General features: G+C 40.0%; 1 protein-coding gene across 1 annotated transcript in view; it reads left to right on the top strand.

Annotated features, from left to right (window-relative positions):
• Positions 1-25,749, top strand: part of ctnnd2a (catenin (cadherin-associated protein), delta 2a) — a 144,067-nt gene that overhangs the window by 58,798 nt on the left and 59,520 nt on the right. The window contains exons 9-10 of the mRNA XM_080489850.1: positions 7,143-7,356; positions 17,789-17,975. Coding sequence (XP_080345976.1) covers positions 7,143-7,356; positions 17,789-17,975 — 401 coding nt within the window. The remainder of the gene's footprint in view (positions 1-7,142; positions 7,357-17,788; positions 17,976-25,749) is intronic.

Raw genomic sequence — 25,749 nt, 5'->3', positions numbered from 1 at the left:
AAATCCGGGCCATGAAATGACCTTGTAGTGTGAAATAACTGAGGACAACTGCTGTTCCTAATGTGTCCACTGGGGGTAGAATTAAGTGAAAATCACAACGAAACAGCAGAAAGCATTATCAAGCTTACATGATAAACATGTAATAATTAGTATTGCAATTGCAATATGACTTAAATAGATAAAAAAACACTTGAGTGTATGATGTTGATGTCTTTGTGCAGGTATGTTGAGACTCATTTATGTTGAGCATGAATGCAAAGTGGATGGAGACATTTGCAGACAAATTTATTCCAGCTCAGTCAGTGGCAATAAAAGTGTGATCTGTCGCGGAGCCCCACTTCTTTCTCGGAAAATAGCATTAGTATCATTTATGAAAGCATGCAGGTTGCAGACATCCTGCGATCTGAGTTGAGATACATTCCCACATTAAGCTGAAGAAAATCACTGTGGCAAGTAGAATTTCTTAACAAAATTTCAATTTGTTCTTGTAAGATTTTGTAAGAACATGATCTGCTTGCATTTTTTGTACATTTAACAGTTATTATTCCATCATTTATTGCTCCGGCTCAGTTAATCAAGTTGTGTTGTATGTATCCCCTGAGTGTTTGACACCTTTGCTTTAGTGAATCTCACTATGCTTCCATCCTACTGGTTCACTGTTCCTTCTTGTCATAGTTTCATGGCAGTTATTGAGAAAATGTCTTCATTAAACGCACAGAAACGGTGGTGCTTTGAGATTGGTTTCATGTACTAATCAGTGTCTCCCATTTCAAAATCAGATGTACCTTTATTCAAAAAACTTGACAGCTACTTTTATAAAATAGTAATCATGACTAAATCAAGCAAAATTATGGTAATTTTATAAATGTGGCAGGAAACTGAGATATTACTTGATAATAGTAACCCTGAGTCTTTGTTCATGTCACACGCCTTCCCAGAATTATAATATCTGATAATATCCTGTGATGTAGTGCCAGGGTGTGATTTCTTAGAGAAGATGGGGAGGGGGGGGCGTAGAAGCCCTCCTCTGTTCTCTGCATCCCTCTTTCTGCTCAATTGAAATTTATCTGGCCGGCATTGAAGTGATTGAAGCTACTTCACCAGCAGACATGACCAAAAAAACCCCATCAAATTAATGTCAAAATGTACTAAATTCCGATTGAATCCTGGACATTCAGTGATTTCAAAAGATAAGATCATTTCATTTATTATGTATATTTTTCCATCAAAATGTGAAGTTCTAAAGTTTTTATTTTTTTTTACTTTGCTCCTTTGTCTGATCCCCACTGTCACTCAAAGAACCGCCCCTTCTGTTGTCTCCACAAGTTTCAGATTGTTGTTCTGAAAACGAAAATGTAAATCTCATATTTAAGTGGTTTATTGCTTTCAAAAACGGGTGGTTGAAATTCATAGAACTATTTTAAGCCATCCAATAAAACAAGTATTGAATAATAAGATTAAACCCATTTAACCAAATGATGATTCTTTCATTGGCACAAAAAGAGCTGCGAGACTGAGTCTGTATATGAGAAGGGCCTTCTCATTAACACAGATTATGAGAGGAGATAACAACTATTTGTTATGAGCATTGATCAAAAGACTTTTTCTCTTATTTTTAGTCGACCAGACAGACACAGATGGCACGGCACATATTGTCCAGCCAAATACAGCCACAGCAGGGCTGCTATTCATTGCTAAAGAGATGCTCTGTAGGGGGAAAGAGAGGGAGACGGAACAGAACAGAAAGAGCTGGAGAGAGAAAGACAAGTGGACAAAAGGACAGGCATTGAAAGCGAGCGAAGGTGATGTGAAGTAAAAAAAAAAATGAAAAAGGAAAAAAAGAACTATTACTCATTATTATCTTGGATCATGAAACAAAAAGCTTTCTGCCGTTCTGGGAGGTGTCAAGAAGGTGGATGAGTGCGAACAGGTGAGGCGTGAGGGTGTGTGTGTGTTGAATGTGATGTGTCATACCGAGATGATGTTAATATAAGGTCATGTGCTCACACTTGTGTTTTTTGCTTTCACATATGCTTCAGTCGCATGAGATGTAGAGAAAAAGCTTGTGAAAATGGATACTCGTCCACGTGCCCGCTCGTGTTTGTGAGGCACGGCAGATGGAGGTCTGCTAACAGCCGAGTCCACAGAGACAGCTTGGCAAATTCATCTTCAGCGTCATGCATAGCTCATATACACATGTGTGTATGTGCGTACACACACACACACACACACACACACACACACACACACACCGATTGTCAAACATAAGTTCAGTTACATCAGTAATTCATTTTCGGTAGCAGCCATGTCGATATCCATTTATCCGACAGACCGGTTGAAGGGGGAGGGCCGTGCCCTCCTGACTCTGTGTCATTCCTCTTCCCAAGGCTCCCACCTCTCTCCACCCTTCTCTTTGTTAAACATATCTGTTTGAGGCGATTCATCACTGTACACTTCTCCCTCACTGTTTTAATATCAGTTTCCTTCATTTCTGCATCTCACTTTTTGTTTTATGATGCTCGAGATTCATTACAGCATTACCGCTTGAATTATAGTGGATCAGATTTTATAGCTCTCGTTAGAATTAAAGCATAGTCTCACTTTTTGTTTTTTTTTGGTTGTTTTTTTCTTCAGAGAGAGCCTATGGGGGAATCTAGTTTTACATTTTCAAGCCATGAACTTTGCAAAAAAAACCCTGTAAATTAACTGTTCAGCAGACATCGGTATGAAAGGTGAGAAACCCAAAAATCCTGTTGTGGGTGTGGGTTTTTATCCTTCTTTACTAAGTGCAAACTTATCTGATTACTTTGAACAATTTTGAGAGTGTTGAAGTTGTTTCCTCTTTGCAAATCGTGTTGTGTTTGTAGCAACAGAGCAGGTGACTCATAGTCGAAAAATTTCATTTTTACCTGTTTTGTTTTGTGGAAAGAAAACCACCAATCATAGAAATCATACAATTTTTTCGAATCGTCTAATGATTAGAAAACGTCGTTGGCTCAGTGGCCTCGAACACTGGTTGCCAACCCGGGGTCGGTGACAGTCTTGCGTGGACATCAGGGAGGCCTTAGGCTTCAACTCGTCTTAAGTTGTCACGTTCTGACTTGCAAAGATGAAAGAAATAACATTGCAAGACAACATCTACATTATAGAACAGATTGGAAAACTGCCCATTTCTTCAATTTTGTGATTGTTTAATTATTTAATTGTTTATGTGTATGATGATTGTGTGAACCAATCTTTGTGATATTTTGGCAATTCAGAGATTAAAGATGGTGTCGGAAAGCTTTCTCAGAGGTATTCAGGGGATCTAGAGGATTCCATTTTATTGCAGTGTGAAGGGCTTATCATAAACTATCCACAACTCTTGTTCCAAATTCATCAATAAACACTTATCATTGCCTGTGAAATGATTTCATGACTGCTAGTACACACATACTCCACTTTGCTGGAGATTGTTAAGGAGGCCCTAGCATCTGCAGTAAAGGGAAGTAGAGTTTGCGTTCATACAAGCTTGAGACAACGCAGTAAAACAGCCGTTGAGTATATAGTATGAGTTTTTTCACAGCGGATCATGTTGCTGTTGACAACTCAGAGAATTAGCCATGTCCTTGCCTCTGCACAATATTAAGTGGCCACAGGTTAATGCCTTGTTCAGCCCAGTTTAGAGTACTCAGGAGAAAAGTGTTAGCCCTGGGCCAAGAACTCAATTAGCCAAAGGTTGAAAGGCTCCAAAATGCAGTTAGCCTCAGGCTAAGAGTTAAAAACAAAGGTGTGCGTGTGTGTGCGCGCGCACACGCATGCACAGAAGGTTGAAGCCGTGACACATCTTCTTGCACATACGCAAACGGCAAATCCGCTAAGCGAAGCGCTGCTGATTAGTGTTTATGTTTCATATGCGGAGACTCAAGCAGACTTGTTGAGATTCCCATGTCACCGTCCCAGGTATGCGTCACCCGTGTGCCCCACTGCCAGCTTTTACACTGGTGTTACGCCAAATTCTGAAAGACTGTTCAATACGTATGTAGTGAAAGATATTTCATATTTATTATGACTGTTCAATCATATGTATCAATTTTATACTGAGGAGATTCACGACAGTTAAATAAAGTGTGTCGGTACCATATTCTAATCCCAACGTGTCTGTCACATAAAAAGGAGGGGATGTATTTTTGCCAGTATCTGGAGTTGTCAAGGTCTGCATCCCTTTTTGCAAGCTGCCAAAAATGTACCCTTCTATTTCATCTATTTGCATTTCACACTTGAGAACCAAAGTGTGCTGCACATACTTAATTGGGTTGATTATCCATTGGAGTTCACCGGAGTAGATTTGATTTATGCAACAATCTTGGCTGGATACAAATATCAGCAGATCGAAACACTTGCCAAAAAAGTGGATCCTCCCAGTTTCAATAATTACCAACATTTTAGAGTCAAGTCGTGTGGCACGCGCTTCAGTTCGACCTGTTTCAGTTAACCTCTCAACATTAAAGTTTAGTATATTTACATGCAGGAGCTCTGTGGTGTGTGCCGCCTGCACCGTGAGGGAGTTGCAATTCTCAACAGTCATGCAGATCTCGGCATAACACCGGCAGCACCTCTGATTCCCACAATCCCAGCTGTCACCGCTGTTAACTGTTACCACGGCAATACTGTCACTATGGGTTACCAATAGCCGTGGCCACCGCGGAACAACGGGAGACAAAGACAAATCAATCCGCGCTTCTAATCTTCTTTACATGGAATAGAGGAATAGGCGCAGAGGTATTGGCAAGCCTTGTAGGTAACTCAAAAGCAATACAGAGTAATAGGACTATGGCTTTCATGGAATAACAGATTAACTGTGACATAAACATAAAGCGGTTGAGGGGAGAGAGGTGCAGAGATCAGCTCGGGAGAAGGCCAGGGGAGCCAATGGGAGGAGGTGAAGAGCAGAGGTACTGGATGATAAATTGTGTTGAGGAAATTGTGTGGCCAATCAAGTAAGGTCAGTTCCCTACTTTTTCAATCCCTTAATCCATTTTAATTGAATGGATAAGCCAAGCCATTTTGCTTCATAAACTCCTACTGTGCCATAAAACACCCACATTCATTTCTCCTTTTCTATCCCCTTAATGTTCTATCCTTTCACCTTCGTCCACCCGCTCTGCCTCCCAAATGTGAAGGATGGGACTTATTTTCCACTTTTCACCTGCAAAACCTTTTTTTCTTCTTTTTTTTCACGCACCCATGTCAAAAGTGTGAGGATTACACACATGACTGAACAGCAAGTGTTAAAATAGACCACAGAAAAGCTGTAGCGGTCGGTTCAGGGGACTTTTCTTTCTCTGTCAGCTCATCTGTGTGTTAAAGTTTATATAATACAACATGCTGTGAAAAATGGAGTTCCATGACAGAGTGAGTTTGCCTGTTGTAGTACTGTAGTTGTCTCACAGACAGTACCACACACTAGTAGTTACATTACCTGATGATGTTATGTGTAGTGCAAGAATAACGTCATTATGATCTCCCCTGGGCTAGTAGTCCTGACTGCCTCATCCTCCCCCAGAATCAGGTTATAAATCTACACTGATTGGCTTGTTCTTTTGTTTTTTGGGTTTTTTCACTCACTGTGTGCATGTTTTTGTGTCCTTGTGTATATTTACTCAGTACACATTGCAATGCACTCATAACACGCGTACAGTCAAGTCTGGTCTGGTCTGGTCACATTCGGCTATGTGACCACAACAAATAATCACAATTTATAGACTTTTGTGGCTGCATTTTTGGGGCAGCAGATTATTCTTAATCACTGTCATTTAGACAATCCTAACTTATTGGCAGTCATGCAAACATTTTTGTTTTATGTAATGACATAAATATTTGCTTTTATTTATTTGTTAAAAACCCCAAAATTAGATCAATATCAAAGATTTTGTGCATATTCTTTGTTTTCACCATCATAGCTCCTTTGATTTGTGTCTGGTTGGCTCCTACAGCCCACAAACATGAGCTTCAGGCTTATTAGTGACTTGAGCTTCACCACTGGTGCAAGCGTGTGTTATTTTCTGCTTTCCTCTGCCCATAGTAAGCAGAGGCAGGCTGCTGAAAGGATAAAGTGGTATGAAAGATGGATGGATGTTTGAGATGCTAAGAGATAGGCGATAAACTTGATGATTCAGAGGTCTGGTTCCTGATGAATGCCGATCACTGAGTCATTTAAGTATAGTTTATCATTATCCTTGATGGCAGATAGAAATGTTACCATGTACAGTTTATGTACTGAACAATATTGTATGGATTTGCTTTGAGAGTTTTATCTTTAATTTGTCTTGTAGAAAAACTGTTGCTGCAAATAGTAACCTCTGATCCTGCATGGCTAAACTAAACGTTTATTTTTAAATTCACAACGTCCTTATCTGTATTGTTTATAATATGCAGCTGTATATCAACATTTTATTTCACAGTTTCAAATTAATGACGGGATTGATCGTTCTACGCGGGGATTTACAACTATGTTGTAAATGCTTGACGTGTTTAAAGATAGTCATTTCCTTTATAGATACAAAAGCTGTTGTAGTGATAAGTCTTTTAAATGTTCAACCTTCCTGAAGCAGCATGCGAGAAAGAGCAACACACACATGCACAGACATGCACACACACACAAGAGAGGCACGAAAGTACTGTACTTTGGTGAGATTGTGAGCTCTTTTCCTTCTCTCATCAGTGTAATTAAGCGTCATTTTTGTAAAAGCCAGTCATTAGCTGTGTCAGACTTTGTTTAATTAGCCCACATTGGGTTGTTAATCTGATTGGCAGGACTGACAGATACTAGACACACACACACACACACACACACACACACACACACACACACACACACACACACACACACACACACACACACACACACCGTACAGCATATTCACTCATACAATGCAGACAACAAACTATTGACCATGACCATGGTTTCTAATAGCACTAATGATGTTTATTTCTGTTGGAGGATAATAGAGAGTTTTTGAAGTGTTTGTGCATGAGTGCGCATCAATATGGCTGTGTGACGCTGATTACCTATTGAGGATGACAGTTTTTGTTGACCGCATATTGTGCATTTAAACGGAAGAACAAGCGATCTTCACTGACTTGGTGTCCGTGGGTTTCAGATTCGCAGACAGGGAGGCATCCAGCTGCTGGTCGACCTGCTGGACCACAGGATGAGCGAGGTTCACCGCAGCGCCTGCGGTGCTTTGAGGAACCTGGTGTACGGCAAGGCCAACGACGAAAACAAAGTGACCCTGAAGAACTGCGGGGGGATTCCTGCCTTGGTCCGCCTGCTGAGGAAGACTGGTGATGTGGAAATCAGAGAGCTGGTCACAGGTAAACTGCCCATGACTGACTTTTGCTTCATGTCTGAACGATAAATATCAGCTATTTTTTAAGTCTCACTCTGTGTCTATGGCCTCAGGAGGGGTTAAAGTGGTATCTCTGTGTGTGTACACATAATTCCCATGATTATTTATGAATACAATCTGACATGTGGAAATACAAAAACAGCTCCATGTATTACATACTGACTCAATGACTCAGGTATTTTTGTGGGAAAGTATTTCTTTTTTTTATCCACCCAGTATAAGAAAAAAATGTATTTGTTTTTTCTTGTTTGTTTCTCTTGTTCATCTAATTGGGGTTATACTTCCTATTTAGACACATTGGTAGACTACTGTGTGACTGATTACTGTACTGAGTCATTTTAATTATGCTGATTTGGTAAATCCAAAACATTAAATTTTCCAGTACAAAGCAATGACTCACAAAACTACACACACATAAAGGACTCTCACACACAATTTCCAGAGAAACATGGGCAGTCCTACATACACACCAACTGCATATTCTAGTACTATTTGGCATTCACCAGTCTCTGTAGCGGTTTGAATTGAGTGACTTTGCTTTTTGAGAATTTTATAGATTCAAATATTTACTAAATGGATGCAGCCGGGAAAGGTTACTTTTCACTTTGCAAAAGTCAATGCTGTTCTTCTTGACCTCCTCTGGATGCCAAACAACTTAACATTCCCTTCCTGAATGATATTTAATATTCAATCTCCTCAATAGACTAATAGGACTTAAAGGCATGACTGTATTAAAAAAAAAAAAGAATGCAGAGGCGGCAGCACAATGTTTTTGAACAGGATGTGTCATGGTGCTTTGTCACATGTCCTCTTGTTTTCATAGTTAGATGGATAAGTTGTGTTCCAGCATGAGATTGATGGTATTTTTCTTCTTGTGTTGGTCATTTTCTGCAATCACAAAAACCTTAAGCTTCTTAAGTCCAGACCAGCAGTTGTGCTGGTTTTACGATTGCTAATCAATCTCATTTGGACCTTGAAGCCATGAGCAGTCAAGCAGTGCAGGAAGATGAACATTTTCACACATGTACTCGTGCAAACACACTCTCAAATATGTGTAGGCGAACCAATGTACAGACTAATTTTTAACACTGACACAACCTCACATACACACATGAGTTAATATAGTTGTATTTTTTTTGTTTTCCCTGAAATGTTTTTAGCAATGCGGCTTTCATTAAAAATTTAATAACCTACCAGAGAAGAGAATACTTACACAACACCGCTTAACTTTGCAGATATACTGTAATTTTTTCAGCTTTGCTGAACACTTATACGCAAAAAAAAAGTAAACTTACCTGTAATCTCAGTATTCAGCTGCAGTTATTTGACATTGTTTTTCCAGCCTCAGGACAGGTATTATTGATGAGCACAGCATTACGTGTCTCTGTGCAAGAACTGTGCGCATGTGTCACTGGCTTTGAAGCTGCCGCTTACTATCTGTGACCGTAATGAAATTCAACAGGTCATACTCAATATCTCAGTTGGTTAACTAAGACCTACCTGTAGCTATGGCTTGCATTCAATAGGCAAACTGTGGTACAATGTCAGCAGTAGATCATTGTACATTTAGGGGCACAACTGCTTGGCTGAGGGGCGGTGCCCTGTGTGGCGACTTATACCCCCTGGCACTTTGTACTTGTTTGTACACTTATTGTGCAAACATCCAATTTAATTTTCAATTTTGTGCGTTTAGGATTTATTTTTCTTTATAAATTGATATTAAATTGAAAAAGCTGGATTTTCTTTCATGGCCATTCAACAATGACAAAAAGATTCAACAAACCTACATAAAAGAGTGAACTATGCTTGAGATCTAAATTGTTATTTCATCTACATTCTATCTTTTTAAATTGGTTTCCATTTTGTTGTTGATAAAAGGGAACATTGCAAAATAATGAACATGTAGCCTACATTTAAATTAGCAAGCCAAGCACATCATATATTAAAGCGTAAAATAATTGGAAATAGATATTTTGTTAATTTCATATAATATCTAACCATAATCTAAGATGTTAAAGTGCTGAATTGCATCACATAAATTATATCATACTCAATAAACATCTTTTGTTTTCTCACTACATCCATCCCTGATATTGCCTACTGCTATCACAAAAAACTGAACTTACATTTATGTTTAATATCCTGGATCAGATGTGGACCGTATTTTCCCATGAAAAGCCACCCAGTGGTATCAAGAGGTGCAGCAATTACCTCCAGGGGGTACATTATTACATATTGTACCTTGGGAGACTGAGGTTGACTCTTGCTTTGTATCTCGCTGTTTTGGTGGAGAAGGAGTGCTGGTGACTGAGTGTATTTTCTGATCTTTATGTGACAATCGATCCCTCTTTCTTGCCTTTCTTCCACTCACATTTAGTTTTGCTCTTTCCCCATATTGTGTCTCTCCTTTACTTGTGATCTTTTGTCCCCTTCGTACTTTGCAGTGTTGTATGTGATTTGTACTCGTTCATCATATTGATATGAACTATTTGGGTATCTGTGCTGTGTATTACAACACGGATAAAATAGTTTTAATCTCTCTCTGCCCTCTTTGTAACACCACCCTAGTGTCAAGATAAGTAAGACATGCACACGCTCGTACAAGAGATTGGACAGTTCCAGAAATAAAGTGCAGGTGCAGCGTTTTACTCACACGCACGCAGACATAGATGCAAACAGGCACACAAAACCACACGGTGCACCTGCGTACATTCACACAGTGTAATGAGATAAACTCAGAGGGGCCTCCTCATGCAGTTTGACTTCTGACCCCGCTGTTCCTCAGTGGGACGGGCCTCCTTCTCATGCGCACTCACTCATGCTCACACATGCATCCCCGTAGGCCCCTGGCTCTCTCAGGAGAAATGAAGCCTGAAGATCACAACAATGACAGTCACTGAGCCAGCACTGGGTTTCGTGTCTCAGTTTGCAAAGCCTTCAGATGTTTGCAGCAGCCCACTAGAGAATGGTGGTAAAAAAAAAAAAAAAAAACGAAGAAGAATATAAGAGAATAATATTTTTCCTAACTTTTTTCCAAGTCAAATGTAGGGAAGATTCAAGGCAGCAAGCCGAGAACTCTTCTCTGCAAACAAATTACTAATATTGTCGAGTGCAATGCAATATACATGAAGCTGAAGTATATGTGTCCGTGACTGCTCCTACTGACATCCTGGCACATTGCTGAATGTGCTGCAGAGAGCGAGATATTAGGAAGCACAGCTTCGAGATGGAGTGTGTGGGTCTGTGTGTGGTATGTAAGCTGATTAACAAGTGACTTAAACACACCGCAAGTCACACTGTTTTGTATGTTGAGCTCTGACTTTTATAAATAGTCAGCTCACACAGACACACTGTGAAATTCTATCCTCCCCTCCCTTTTTTTCCTCCCCAACTCATCCTGTTTTTGCCCTTCTCTGTCTGGCTTTCCCCTGCTGCTTGCAGAGCAGTTCCGTGCCATGTGAGGCTCTGCCCGGTTCACGATCGTTCTTTTGCATCAAAATCCATATTCTGATTGCTACCATGCCAGCACAATCATATTTTAAAGTCTATCTTCATTTGCCTTGTAGAGCACCCTGCCGGCACGATACCTCAGCACTCAACACTGTTTCAAAATTGCTTAGTAATTCAATTAGATTTGTGGTTTAAGTGATTTCTGTCATAAATAAAGCACAGTCGTTTAGGCATTAGCTCGGCACAGACATAATTCTGCCACTTCATTTGTCCTTCCATTTAATATACCACTTTATCCAACTCGGGGTTGTGGGGCATTGGAGCCCTTCCCATCTGATTATGGCTGAAGATCGGGTACATTGTGGATAATTCACCTGTCCATCAAACACAGAAAGACAGACAGTCTCACACACGCACATTCACACCCGAGGGCAACTTGTAGTCAGTAATTAGCTTAAAATGCAGTTTTGCGTCTGTATAGGGAGTACCTGGAGAAATCCAATGTGTGTACAATGACAAAATGCTAATTCCACAAAGAAAGGCCCGCAAAGTCAACCATAACTTCAACTGGGGACTTTGTCAATATGAGGCAAAGTGAGGCAAGAGTGCCACACAAGAACCACTATACCACTTTACAGCCTTCAGCCAGTACATTGTGATTTAAAATAGATGTTTGTTTGGGGATTTTGGTTAAGCATTCGCAATAACCCTTATTGCTTCACCTATGCTGTTGGACCTGGAATGTGTTTCCCTTATATTATATTATCCAACCATCTTTCACAACACGCCATCCAATTCAGCACCATGCCGAGCTAAAGATGAAGGTGCCCTGGAGAGGTCCCACATACAGGCAATTTAGAGTTACAGAGTCGCCTGAAATGCACGTTTTTAGACAAAGAAAAGCTGCAGACTTTTGATCGAGGGGCCCTCTTTAATGCAATAGTTGTAACTGCCACACCACTGTGCAACCTTCTGCAAATTTGGTGTAATTTCAAATAATATTTAAGTAGAACTATGAATTTGTCTTGTTCTTCCTCTGTACAGTTGTAGGATGATGGGATTGGGTCTGTGAACTAACTTCATCATATTCCTCTCAAAGTCTGACGTTCACTCCCTCTTCGTGGCTAAATGATCTGAGAGGAACCAATGGCAGTGACTGCCGGGGACTCATCACAGGCAGTGGCACACTCTCAGATGACAGTAGCAGACACAGTTCACAACCAAGGAAGCGGTTGCATTTGAGTCACAACAAATCAGCTTCTTCGTAAGTGTGTCAGTGTTGTCAGCCCCATCAAAACACCTCCCTCTTCTCTGTGTTTAGGACTGAAGACACAAGCCAGGGTGTGGGATTCTTTTTTTTTTTTCTTTTTTTTTTTCCCTTCTTCTTTTTTTGGTTGGCTTTGTTTCTTTTGTGACCGGAGAAACCTTGCCTCGGCAATCTATCCTATCTCCCAGTTGGTTCTGAAGTTTAAATTTAGACCAGCTTTATTGGCTTCCTGGGTCTCCGCGTGAGGTAGATAGGAAGAAGTCAAGACTTCCGGGCCTGTCTGTCAAAGTCCGGTCGATGTGGAGGCTTTGGGTGTCAATAGGAGATGCTATCCTTATTCACCTTCATGCAGTGGACCGTAGCTGCTTCTGCTGCTGCTGCTGCTGCTGCTGCCGCCTGCTAAGAACTGGCTCTACAGCTGAGAAGCAACTACTGAGGAAAACCTTTGTTCAAATAGCATGAATCTTTTCAAGTTTTGCTTTATGCTTTTTTACACCACTAAGTTAATCTCATTTCTGAAAACATGATCCAACCAGCTGACAGCAATCTTGCTCCTCCAAAACAAACCATAATGGATGCTGAATTGCAATTTCCCCATCCCGTTCAACATGAGCAAACTCATTGACATGACGTCAAGAATTTCTTCTTTACTTGTAACCACTTTCCCACGAATTGCGTCACCTATAAAATCAGTTAGAAAAAGACTAAAGGACAACACCAGAAAATAGCTAACATTGAAAACAACAGAAAACAGTTATAATGTGATTATTTATCATCAACAAAGAAACACACACTCATCTCTGCGCCACTTCACCAAGATACATAATGTCTTCACAGACTCGTGTTAATATCACACACTAATGCCAACCGAGCACAAATGGCAGTAATCATGGAAGAGTTCCTACTTTATTACCAATTGGCCACAAACATTGTGTGTAGAAGTAAATGTTCCAAATAAATAACTTGCCCAGCCTAAGTGAGTATCAGAGTTTGGCCAAGTGGCTAGAAACACAAGTAGAGAAATAAATACAAGGACAAGATGGAATTTACTAAGTTATCAGAGGGGATACAAGGTGATCTGATATGAGATTGTGGTTCAGTTCTTCTTCTTCTTCTTCTTCTTCTTCTTCTTCTTCTTCTTCTTCTTCTTCTTCTTCTTCTTCTTCTTCTTCTTCTTCATACATGAGAAATTTAAAACAGAACTATCATGTTTCATTAATCTGTTCAGATATTCTAAAAATCACTTTTTATTTTGTTTTGCACAACAATATTTTCCAGTCTTTTCTGTTCTGGTCACCATTTTATGACCTATGTCCTCTGTGGCATTTTATAGTTTTTTACTTTTTGGAACTTTTCTGGGTGCAGTGTTTTATTGCACCACTTAGGCAAGTACTTATTTCCTCAAGCCTCATTCGGAATAAGAACAGTGGATTGCCTCTAAACGCACCCTAAAAACAGCAACTTGTTTGTGACTTTCTGCTGCTGCGAGCTGATGTTAGCAACAAACCAAGCAACTTGAATTACACTTCTATTGTTTCCTTCATAATTCCTCATTTTCTGCAACCAAAATGCATGAAACAACTCTCAGTGTTGACGTCCAAATCTCCCTTCTCCTTGTGCTCTTGTAAAATTGTCCCGCAGAAATTGTCACTGCAGTATTTTCTCTGTGGGAGGCGCTGATAGGAATGCAACCTGGAGTACTGTACTGGCAGTGGCAGCTTTTACCCACAATGTAGGACTTTACCTTCTGCTGACAAATGTTTTCCACCAGCCTAACTGCCACAGTCAGAGTTATATCACCCGGGGTTAAGTCAGCTATTGTTAACCTGCTGTCACTTGAAATGCTATCCAAATTCAGTATTTTTCTTCTCATTCAACAGATTTTTGTAGACACAGCGGCTGTGTAATTTGTCGTCTGTGGCTTTGCTCATCACCGGGTTCTGACCCAGCGGCTAACTAATTCACATTGAGCCGCACAGATGAAGGCTGTTTAATAAAACATCGCCACTTGGGGCCTAACAGGTCTCACTCTCCCCTTGCATGTCACACTCTCATTTATTCATGAATTCATGCAATCATCTCCCCTTTTCCCCAAACCACCCAGCTCCTAGGAAACTGTCTGTCAAATGTCTGAAGGGAAGTAGTCAGAGGAGGGAGAGGGCGGAGATAAAGAAAAAGGAGGGAGAGGGAGAAAACACACACACACACACACACACACACACACACACACACACACACACACACACACACACAGGCTCCAGTATGATGTCATTGTCTCTTGGTCACCTGACATTATACCCATAAGGGTACTTGGCTTAGCGAAGCATTGCAGATCTATGTTTCTAGAGCAGGTGTGTGTGTGTGTGTGTGTGTGTGTGTGTGTGTGTGTGTGTGTGTGTGTGTGTGTGTGTGTGTGTGTGTGTGTGTGTGTGTGTGTGTGTGTGTGTGTGTGTGTGTGTGTGTGTGTGTGCGTGTGAATATTAGATAGAGTGAGGCACAATGTCCTTGCCCCAGAAAAGCTGGGCGGTCTACCCCTATATGTTTTTCCTTCTTCTATATCTGTCTTTAAAATAAAATTAACACTTTAACCCCACTCCTCATCCTCATCGTGTGTTTGCTCCTATTATCTTCCAGAATCAGCCCTGTGCTTTTTTTTTTTTTTGCAAGAAAACAATCCCATCCTTGTAAGTTTAACAGAGACAGCACTGTTTTAACGCGAATGTAGTCGTAAACCAACACTCGCCATTCCAGAACTAGACAGAAACGGGAAGAAAGAAAGAGACATGTTTAAAAGCGCTTGGGTTTACACATAAAGTGTCTTTCTTTACATTCGGGGGTGCACGCAAAGTCTATGTGTGTCTGTGAGTGTTCGAGCTGGATGTTTTTAGTTGCATTTCCCTGAAAGGAACCCATATGATTGGAGAGGCTCGAGATGTGAACCAAGAGGCCGATTAGTGAAAGTGAAGGCAAATGTTGCCACGCTCACACACGGACACTCACATGTACAGCCTCGGACGAGCACTTGATTGCTGCCAACAGCATACAAGGTCATCACTTTATTATCACCCTCCTCTTCTTGTCCTCTCTAGCTTGTTCTCGCATACCCACATACACATCCACACGTTCCTGCTCATCTTTTTTTGCCTGCCTCATACTTCTCTTTTATTATTGTTGCTTTCCAATAAGAAAGGACCTTTTTGCATCTTTACATTCTCCTTCGTCATTGTACATCACTTTCGACTTGTCAGCTTTTTAAACATCTTTTTGTTAATCAGTCTTTGGCTCATGCCATTCTTTTTATTATTCCCGTCTCCTTTTCTATCTGACCGACAATGCCTTCATAGCAGTGGGTTCGGTGTGATTCAGAGAAGCTAGATTTATATTCAGGTTGGTGACATTGCCTGTCGTGACCCTATTTACTATCTCCATCTTTGCAGACTATATATTTTGACTGTCTCACAAAGTTCAGTGAACTTTGTAGCAGGTCTGCCTTAACATTTTATTACCTCTTTTATGTATTTATTGGTCCCTTAAGACCAAGTCGAAGGTGGTTTCATGAAGCTTTTCAATATTGTTGGCATTTCAAAAGACAGACAGAGTCTATATAAACCATGCACAAAAAGAGAGGTGGTTATTTCTTTGTAACTATGTTTCTTGAAAAAAAAAAAAAGAAATCTGAGACCATTGGACAGTGTCATTATTCCTCTTTACTTTCATTTGTAAAGGAGGTGCATTTGTGGGATGTGCAGCATAGCGAAACCAAAAGATTTGGCAAATGTTTCACAATTTAAAATGGAAATAATCACGTTTTCCGATGTATAAAATATTGCCAAGAAGTATCATTACAACTCATGAATAATCTACCAAAAATAAAATTCTTTGGTGTTTGTGTGAAGTTTTAGTTATTTTTAATTTACATTTAAAAAATAACACAGTTCAAATAAATGATTGTTCATATTGAATAACTGAAAGAACAAAGCTTGATTCAATACACTGGCAGCCTCTGTATGCACCTCCCTTGGCAAACGGAGTGAAATGTATCTTGAGTTGTGCCTGCAGTCTTTACTTGTGTGCTAACCGAGCAAATGAATGACATCTGTCACCCGGGACTGGCAACATCTGGAGTCTGACACGAGATACAGTGACCTTTGACACTGCAGCTTTTCATAGTTTGTTATATAAAAAAGGCATCATACATCTTCCCTCTGTTGTCTCAATCTGTTCCCATCTAAATCATCACTCATCTCCTTCAGCTCTCTTCTCGTTTATTAGTTTTTTGTTCACTTCGTCTCTGTCACTCTTTGTCTCACACGATATTGTTTGTTGCCACATTTATTTTTCCTCTCTTGTTGGGTGGAGGCGCGCAGAGGCTAATTAACATATTTACGATGCAAAAAAAATGCCCATAAAGCCTGTATATGTGCATGCAAGTGTGTGTGTTTTGCGAGTGCACAAGGGTGTCACAGCTGACCAGCGAGGCGAGTGCTGCCACCCGTCTGAAGAGGCATCTGGTATTCCATCTGACAAGAAGGAAAAATGTGTGTCTGTGTGTGAGTGCCTGTACATGTTTGTGGTGTTACAGGAAACAAGTGCACATTCGGCTATGTGCAATAATGTGTCCCTCCTCGAGTTTACATTTGTCACGTGTACAAACAAACCTATACATTTTCTGTCATGACTGTATAGTTTTTGGATTTGTGTCAACTCCTTTTGAAAATGTGTATTTCCGTGTGATTTATATGATGTTGTACAGTGAATGCTGCATAAAGAGTGTGGTTGTGGTCCAGCATTTTACCTCACTGGGAGTCTTTAAACTGCCTTTGATTGTCACATAATTTCCTACTGCTGTCCTCCTGGTCGTTAGAAGCTGCAGGTTGCAGCAGCAGTCACATTGTGTGCTGTACTAAGTCGGTGATTCATGAAATGTTTGCCACTTTCGGAAAAAAAACCTCAGGTTAACTGACAATGACCATTTGGAACCTCTCACACTGTGCAACTTCAGACTACAAATCAATATTAAGCCACAGTCGTAGATATCACCACAATGATTCTTCTGAGACTTCCTTAATTGTAGTGTGTTGCTTCATGAAAGAAAATGGTGGCTTTGTCAAAAGTGTGAAAAGTAGGGAGGAACTGGAATGACATCATATGTGGCAGTGCTATAGAAAGGTCTCGCTAAGACCAGTGTACGAATGCCTTTTGGTTTGTTTTAATTTCTTGATCCAATTAGTAGGATGCCCTTAAACTGCACTCCCAACGTGCAGTAAATTCCTCGTGACATCTCTCAACACTTAATTAAAATCATTTGCTTTTTCCATTTGCTTCAGGAAAAGAAAAATCAGCTCAGCAGTTGATTAAGTATATTGAATTGAATGATTATTTCGATCCATTATAGCTGGGCTATGGGCTTTTGATGACAGCAAATTAAAGTTCAAGTAAACCAGGTCATTGACTGAGGATGCACAAAGCCTACATCTTGAAAGTTGCTCATATCGATAAAAGACTGCCACTATCAATGTTTAAGCTTCGCCTTTTCTCTTTTAGCAAACTAGAACGTCAACTGTCAAATGAATGGCAATATAAGGCCACTCATGAGAAATATCACTGCTTGTTTTGTATTCGCGACTATTTTCACCTTCGAGACTGTTTCATAAAAATAATTTTAATGTCTTTTTTCCAGGTGTGCTATGGAATCTGTCCTCATGTGATGCACTGAAGATGCCTATCATCCAGGACGCCCTGGCCGTCCTGACCAACAGTGTCATCATACCGCACTCCAACTGGGACTCCTCCCCCAATCACCATGACGACCGCAAGCTCCACCTGCACACCTCTCAGGTGCTGCGCAATGCTACAGGCTGCCTCAGGTAAACAAACACACACACACACACACACACACACACACACACACACACACACACACACACACACACACACGGCAGGAACATGCTGTTACATACACTTATATTTGTTTCCACTTACTCTCTGATCCAAGTGGTGCACATGTACACTCTGTTCTTCCTGCTTTATTCTGATAAGACTTAAGTATTTGTATCTGAATGCTTCATATTTAAAAACTATAAACAATACCCTTGTATAGTTTCTGCTCTCTCGTCCTTCACTGACTCACTCTCGCTGTCACTCTCTTTTGCAAAAACTTGCACTGGTCGCTATAGCAACCACTCCTCCACTTGTAGGAGCCCTTCGTGTGTTGACTTTTCTTTTGGTGCACATTTCTGGTAACATGAAATGTCATTAATAAAGCTTCAAATGATGAAGGATGACTTTCAGCTTTGTAGGGTACTTTGAATTATTGTTTGCGAACTATGTTCGTCTCTTAATAAGTGTTTGCTTCCACATACTGGATTCAATTTAATCAGAATTCCTACTCACCTAAAATGTGCTTTTCCAGATATAATCAACACATTTCAATACATAACTTGACAAGTACAAAATGATCACCACAGCTCTGCATTTACACATACAGGTGCATTTTATTCACCTGCAATTGTAAACCACGAAAAGGCTAGTTAAATCAAAAAAACAGTAGTTATACCGATCTACCTTCTCTCAGTGCATTGGCCAAGAGTTCTACGCAAAGTAGAAGAATGTGTATTTATTGAAAAATGAAAGCAATGACAGCCTCAATGACATCTACAGATACTTATCAAACAATATTTGTCATCAATTCAATATGACACGAAAGGAAAAAAGAAAAGCTCCCTCTTCTTTGGTTATTGATCAGAGGTGGCAAAAGTACCCACTTTCTTCACTTTGGTACTTGTGTGACAGTGCTGAAGTATCTGTACTTTGTTACTGTTCAAAACACCACGAGTTAAAATTAACTTCAGGTTCACAACCATTCTTTTTTCTTTTTTTGTTCTTCTTTTTAATTTGATTCAGTAATTATGTTTGATAACCTGGCATATCAATAATTGAAAAATATTTTTCACAGACTTCTAATACTGGCACCAACTTCCCAACAGTGATAAATACACATCAGAACAGCTGTGAAATACAAATGAGAATTGAATAATTTTAAAAACTAAGCATGTCATGCAGCATTGTTAGAAATGATTTTCAACTTCACCTTGGAGGCACGTTGTGTATGTGGGAGTACAAATAGTTCTCCAGTCTGCTTTTGTCAAGTTTGGAAAACATTTCAGTCAACACTTTCTTGTGTGCTTTGACTTTGGTCCAATCTTGAAATTTTTACATAATGTTAATATTCAGCTTTGTCACATTGCAACACAAACAGGACTATAGCTCGTTGATTTTTAGTTCAGCTGTTTGTAGATGATGTATGACTATTTGATGACTTTTATGCACCGAAAACAAGCGCTGCTTCTTGATCCCATAAACAATATTTGCTCATCTATGGACATAAATTCTTACAGCGGGTTGAAACAGTTGAGAGAGAGAGGGGGGACAAAAAGCTTCATGTCCACTTGGCCATCTGTCTTTGAACAGCCAACTCAATCAACCATCAGCAGCCTGTGGATTAAACCTCACCCCACTCACTCTGCAGAGCTCCTCCCAAGCTGTTTCCAAGGTTTATCTCCAGCTATTGAATGCCTCTCAACAGAAATTTAAAGCCATCCTTGAGATGTTACAAATCGTTTTTTGTACATATTCCCATAACTTTGTGTGCAAGATGCTCTCTTGCGTAAAGACTCTGTGAAGACGTCAGTCGCTCCAGTCAGTTTTCTGTTTGTATTCTCTAAATGAAAATACAAACCTGCACAATCTTAGTCGTTTCAAAAACTTTGAATATTTTTGGGATCCAACACCTACATTTCTTTTTCAAAACTCTGTATTACTATTTGTAACTTGTGGTAGTGGTTAGCACTATTCCCACAGCATTAAAAATCCCCAGTTTGAGTACAAATTTATGTGAATGGGTTTTTGCTAGTTTCCTCCTACAGTCCTAAAACATGGGTTTGAGGCTAATTGATGGCATTAAAGAATAGTCATGGGTGTAAATGTGTAAGTTTTGGTCTCTCTAGGCCTGATTTACTGAGATCATATATAAAGAATTCTAACTCATTTACTCACACAAACAGAGGTCAACCGCCTGCAGCGGTCAAATACGGGTGGGAAACGGACATGGCTTGCAACTCAGCCAGTCTTACTGGCCTTGATGGCGGTTGAAATCTTTCACTCTTGTTGTAGTCTTTTACAGCTCTGCAGCTGCGTCACAATGCAACAGTGAAGGAATAAAGTAGTGTTTAGTAGCTCCACAGTTAATGGCTCATTCATCTTCTCATTGGTTACTTTTGGGTACGCTTCAGTCACTCTGGTAACCCAAAGTTATTGAAAACAGTATGGAAGATGAACTGATGCATAGATATTACTTTAAACGCAACATATGTGATTATGGTGCATACCACATTCATTTGGCTTGCTGTATTACCCATACTGCACCGCTCTCTTGTTCCTGTATGACTCCATCATGAGCGTTAAAGAAAGTAATGACACCAAAGTTCTTCTACTCTTTATTATTTTTGGTGTGCTGTGTTTTTATTTCACCTCGGAGGATTTACCAAGTGCACCACCTGTGATTTCGGTTCTAAATTTTAACTACAGCTTGTAGCGCCTGGTGTATTGCTTGCATGCAGTTAGAGGGAGTGTTCCATAAATAGTCATTCGGATGGTACTATGGGCTAATTTTTTTTCATTATGAAGCCTTCTTTGCCTTTTGTCTTCTGTTTTTTGCTGTGGGGGCCTGCAGGACAAGATGATTATACACAATAACGCAATATCACAAACACCTGAACTAATCTAATCTAGTCCACTGACAACTTTGTATTTGCAATAAATATTACACCGGGGAAAACATATTATCTTGTTTTGTGTTGGGATGAGTCAGAGCGCCGCTGATATAACGCTGGTATTTTTGAAGCTATTTTGCATAATAACATTTGCATTATTCTGTTTGGTGAAAAAAATATTTTGCCTTACTCTTTTGTGAAATGTTTTAGGATATTGACACCCAAAACAATGAAAAATTTATGAAAAAACATTTTGAGAAACCTTTTTTTTTTTTTTTTCCCCCCATCCCACAGGGGTTAAAACATTATGTTTGTGCTCATTCCACAACTACAGAATTCAGGTAGCTGCATTTTAAAAACTCACTGTTTTGTTTCATATCTATGATAAATATTCTCATCTGCACTTAGAAGACCTAGACGCTTGTGCTCCACGGATAATGAGTTTTGTATGTTAAACGAGCTATGTATCCTGGGAGCTACAATTTGTTAACATCTAAAACAAACACATTAATTGAAATGTCTTTGGCTGAGTTTTATTTATTTAATTTTTTTTCTCAGGCAAAAAGAGTTAAAACACTTATTACAAATCGTGCGTGCTCTTTTCTTACATCATAAAGGTGGCTAAGTGATGACTGCTGAGCTATTCCCTTCCTGTTGTCTTGAAGGCATATCTGGAAATGATTTGATATGGCAAGATCATAAGCTTTTCTAGGCCACTTGAAAGATGTGTCTTTTACTTAGCACCAATTCTTCTGTTTTACCAACTTCAACAGCTACCGAGCAGATATCACACACATTGCTAAGACCGATGTAGTTTGTTCTCCCGGTTTTATTTGGCATTTTTAAGGTCGCTCGGTAGTACAGCGAGGAGTCTCACCTCATAGCAAGAATATCTCCTGTCAGAGGCAACGTCAGGCGTGGGAGGATTTTTTTCTTGTGCAAGCATGCGTTTTCTCCAAGTCACTCATTTATCTACCACAGAAAGAAAAACTGTAGGCATAAAAGTGAGTGTGTGTGGTTGTCTGGCTCTCCGAGCTTTCCGTATGATGGACAGCTGACCTGCCCAGGATGTAACCCGCCTTCACCCATAGTCCGCTGGGTTCAGCTGAGTTCTACTGAGTTCTACTGTGTCCAGCACCCTGGGACCTTAAATTGAATGAAGCGGTGTAGAAGATGGGTGGATAGGTTTTAGATCATTTCTTCCTCGAACTCTCCTATCGCTGTATACCTTTCTTATAGTTCTGTTCAGCCCGTAACACACTGTGCGATTTTATAAGTTCACAGCTCGCCACACTGCACGGCAAGGATCTAATAAACGTTGGGCACGGCATGAGGTTTGCTGTGTGCAGATTGCATGATGAAAATGCAAGCTGAATCGCAGCCTATGCTGAACGTGAGTCGATGTGATTGCACAAGGATAAAATGTCATAAGCAGGCCCCATCCATTCATGAAAAAGAAACTAGTGAAACATGAACTGAGATCCTCACCCTTGTGGCATTTATGTGTTTGGAGAGAAATCCCCAAAGAGTTTTTGTTGTCGCTTTTTGCCAGTGTCGCCGCAAAGCATCTATTTGGGTGTAGAACCAGTTTCACACGGATCAGATGGATTTCTATTGTTCTTGTACTGTTAATAGTAAGTTGACGTAGGTCACAGCAGCAGTCACAATCACCTCAAATTTCTGTCCGAAGTTTATTTCAGGTTGTCTTTGGCCGCAAGACCATGGCAACGTCCATCCTTAAACCTGTCTCACAGTGCGACGTAGGACCACCAATCTAGAGCCAAGACCAAATGTATTCCAATAATTCTTTCACGATTGTTATCTTTCATCTGGGATGGCTGAAAATTGCACAGTGTGTCGCGGGCATTAGGTCATGATGACAAATTTAGACTGATTTAAAGCTTTAGGTTAATCAAGTCATCAGTGAAGAATTGTTTAAATATTTGGCTTTTGCTTTACAATTGTTAATACACAAAGTCGACCCACTTATGCAGTCATTTTTAAGTCACATCCATCCACCCATTCATATAGCTTCGTCAAACTTCGTCAAACTAAAGCCAATCCTAGCTGACTATAGATCACCATCAAGGACTGAATAGATTTTCTAAATATGGAATATATCATTTTTAATTCTGTGTGTTCCTTCATTTTTTGTTGTTGTTCTAAAAAATACTTGAATCACCACAAATATTGTAAACCAGGTTTCGCTACTGTTACATTTGCAGGTCTCCATCATTTCTGTGTCACTGTTCCCTCTTCCTTTCTCGTTGATGTGTTCATAGGGCTTTCCATGCTTGTGTGTAGGTACATAAAGATGCGGGGGAAGATAAATGAGGCTGTCACGGCATTTTATCCACACTGTGAAGTTACAGATCAAACTAACTATAAAGGCTGGCAAAGAAGTGGGAGTAAAGGAAGTTGGGAAGATTAGAACAATGAGAAGGAGAGACTAACGCAGAGTAATGAAGGTGTTTCTGCAGCCCTCTAGGGTTGTTTTCCACCTCGCTATCTTTTCGAGGGGTTAAAGTGACACAGGACCACAGTGTTCGGGTCCCAGTGTACCTCAGCTCAATTTCAGACCTCTCACCTCTCTCATTATCCATTTGCTGTGTGTGCTTGCGTGGCTGTGTAATGCACAAAAGTGAGTACAGACTCCATCTGTCTTTCTTTGTGTTTTTATACGTGTGTATATGTGTGTTTGCTTGAATGGGAATATGCTGTATGTCACCTTGGCAATATCTATATATATATATATATACACATCAACCAGTCGACATTTCTATATGTGCACATCTCTGCACTCACACATCTGTGCCCAAAGGAGTCAAATAGAATCAGTGTCTGAAACCGCAGCCGGTGAAGAGGGCTCACCGATAATAGGGAAAAACCGGTGGCAAGGCATCAGGTGTTTTCATTAAGGTGGCATCCGAGAGTGTGAATGTGTGTGGGTGTGTGTGGGTGAGGATGCGCATGAGTGCATTACGAGCCACGCAGCCAATGATGCTGATGGACCCATAAGCTGCTTAATCAAGCTGTGGGCATTTAAGGATTCTTCCTGTTTGCACATATGACCATGCAAATATTAACCCTTCATTGGCCAAAGATGAAGTCATTTAGAAATGGAGAAATTCAACTGATTGTTGTTTGATGATACCTTAACAGTTTTCTCAGTATAAATTATTTCTAACTTTATTTAAATGTATTGATTATATAATAATAAATTATATATTTTTTAAAGAATGCTTTAAATTTCAAGACAGACTAACAACAGTCTAGACTCTAGACCTCCTAACACAGCTCCGTTTCTGGGCTGTTTGTGCATGGAGACCTGTGACTCTTTTTCTTGTCCAGCTGGCTTCAACCGTGCCTCTCATAGACCTATATGTATATAAGATTAAATAAAACTGTTACGCAGCAGCTGTTCCAGTGACTGTTTGAAAGCTACTTTATTAAAAATCATTTGTCAGAGCAAAAAACAGCTTTTTGGGCTCATGTACAGTCTCTCGATGAAAGTGGTAGTTGCAATCATCCAGTTCGTCCGGGATGCCAGAATCACTTCACAGCACAGCGCCGTTTTGGGGCTTGGTACAGTGTTATCAGGCGAGACACAAGGTCTTCTGTTGAGGGAGTTTCCATATCCTCCGTTCAGAGGCCGTTTAACTCCCTGCTGGATGTTGGTTTGCTGCCAAGAAAGACAGAGGCTACCTGCAGCCTCAGAGCTGTGTGTGTGCGTGTGTCTGTGTTTCTGTATTAATCAGAACTACACAAATGGGTTCTACTTCCAGCTTGTTGCCTTTTTGACACCGACGCACTAAACACTGAAAATAAGCAATGAAGCACAATTATTGTTACCTTGGTTCAGCCTTCCTCAGATACATGCAAAAGTACTGTTGTTTAAAAGAATACTCAAGAAAATGTGCTACTAAGCTTAATTACACCACATTTACTTTAAATAATCGCCAGAAATATTAATTAATACATTTTCCTGACAAACAATTAAATCCATACACAAAGGTTGCCGTAAAGCAGGAATTTTCAGTTAAAATAATAAGAATATTGCCTACGAAAATGCAAGCTTTTAATCTTAATTCAATTTGCAGACATACACAGCAATTAGTTATAATTTCCAAAGTGGGAAAGTAAATTATATGGTGTGCATTTTACTCAAGCGTGATAAAAAATTATGTATTTGAAAAAAATACTCATGAATGTGAAAGCACCCAAAGTGCTACTTAACGTCATTAATATGAGTATCTTTAATTTGTTCCTCTGTTGTTTTTGACTAAACGAGCTCTTGTGAATCTAGAAACGTGCGATCTTGGAGGAGTTTGTTTCCATATTTATTTCATCGATATTTATAGGTTTGTGTCCGGGTCTGCCATCTGCTGATGACCCTCTACTGCCTGCACCCTCTCACACACACACACACACACACACACACACACACACACACACACACACACGCACACACCCTGACACACGGTCAGACACTTGTGCGGAGCCGCCACACACCAGCTGTTTGAGACAAAATCACTCAGCTGTCATTTGTTTCTTGAGTTGAACCAGAGAGCCATCTGTCAGAGACTCTGTCACGTTCACATCATTTCTCTGCATGTTCCTCAACTCGTGTAACAAACTGTTGAAAGTTTGTAATGTATGATGTGCTCCGTGACTCTTTCTCCTTGAACATTAAAACTTATGCCACATAAATAATGTATAACGTGTCCAGTAGAAGTCAAGCCAGCATCTGTCAGACTTGAGGAACGTTGTTACTTTTTCTCTTAATTGTGTAAACATCTTACAAAAAAAAAATTAAAAATGCTAAAATGCACTTACAACGTCAAAAGACATTCCAGATCAAGAGAAAATG

This window comes from Lipophrys pholis (genome assembly GCF_963383615.2).
Source record: "Lipophrys pholis genome assembly, chromosome: 20".
Taxonomy (NCBI): Eukaryota; Metazoa; Chordata; class Actinopteri; order Blenniiformes; family Blenniidae; genus Lipophrys; species Lipophrys pholis.
This window is presented reverse-complemented; position numbering and strand designations above follow the sequence as displayed.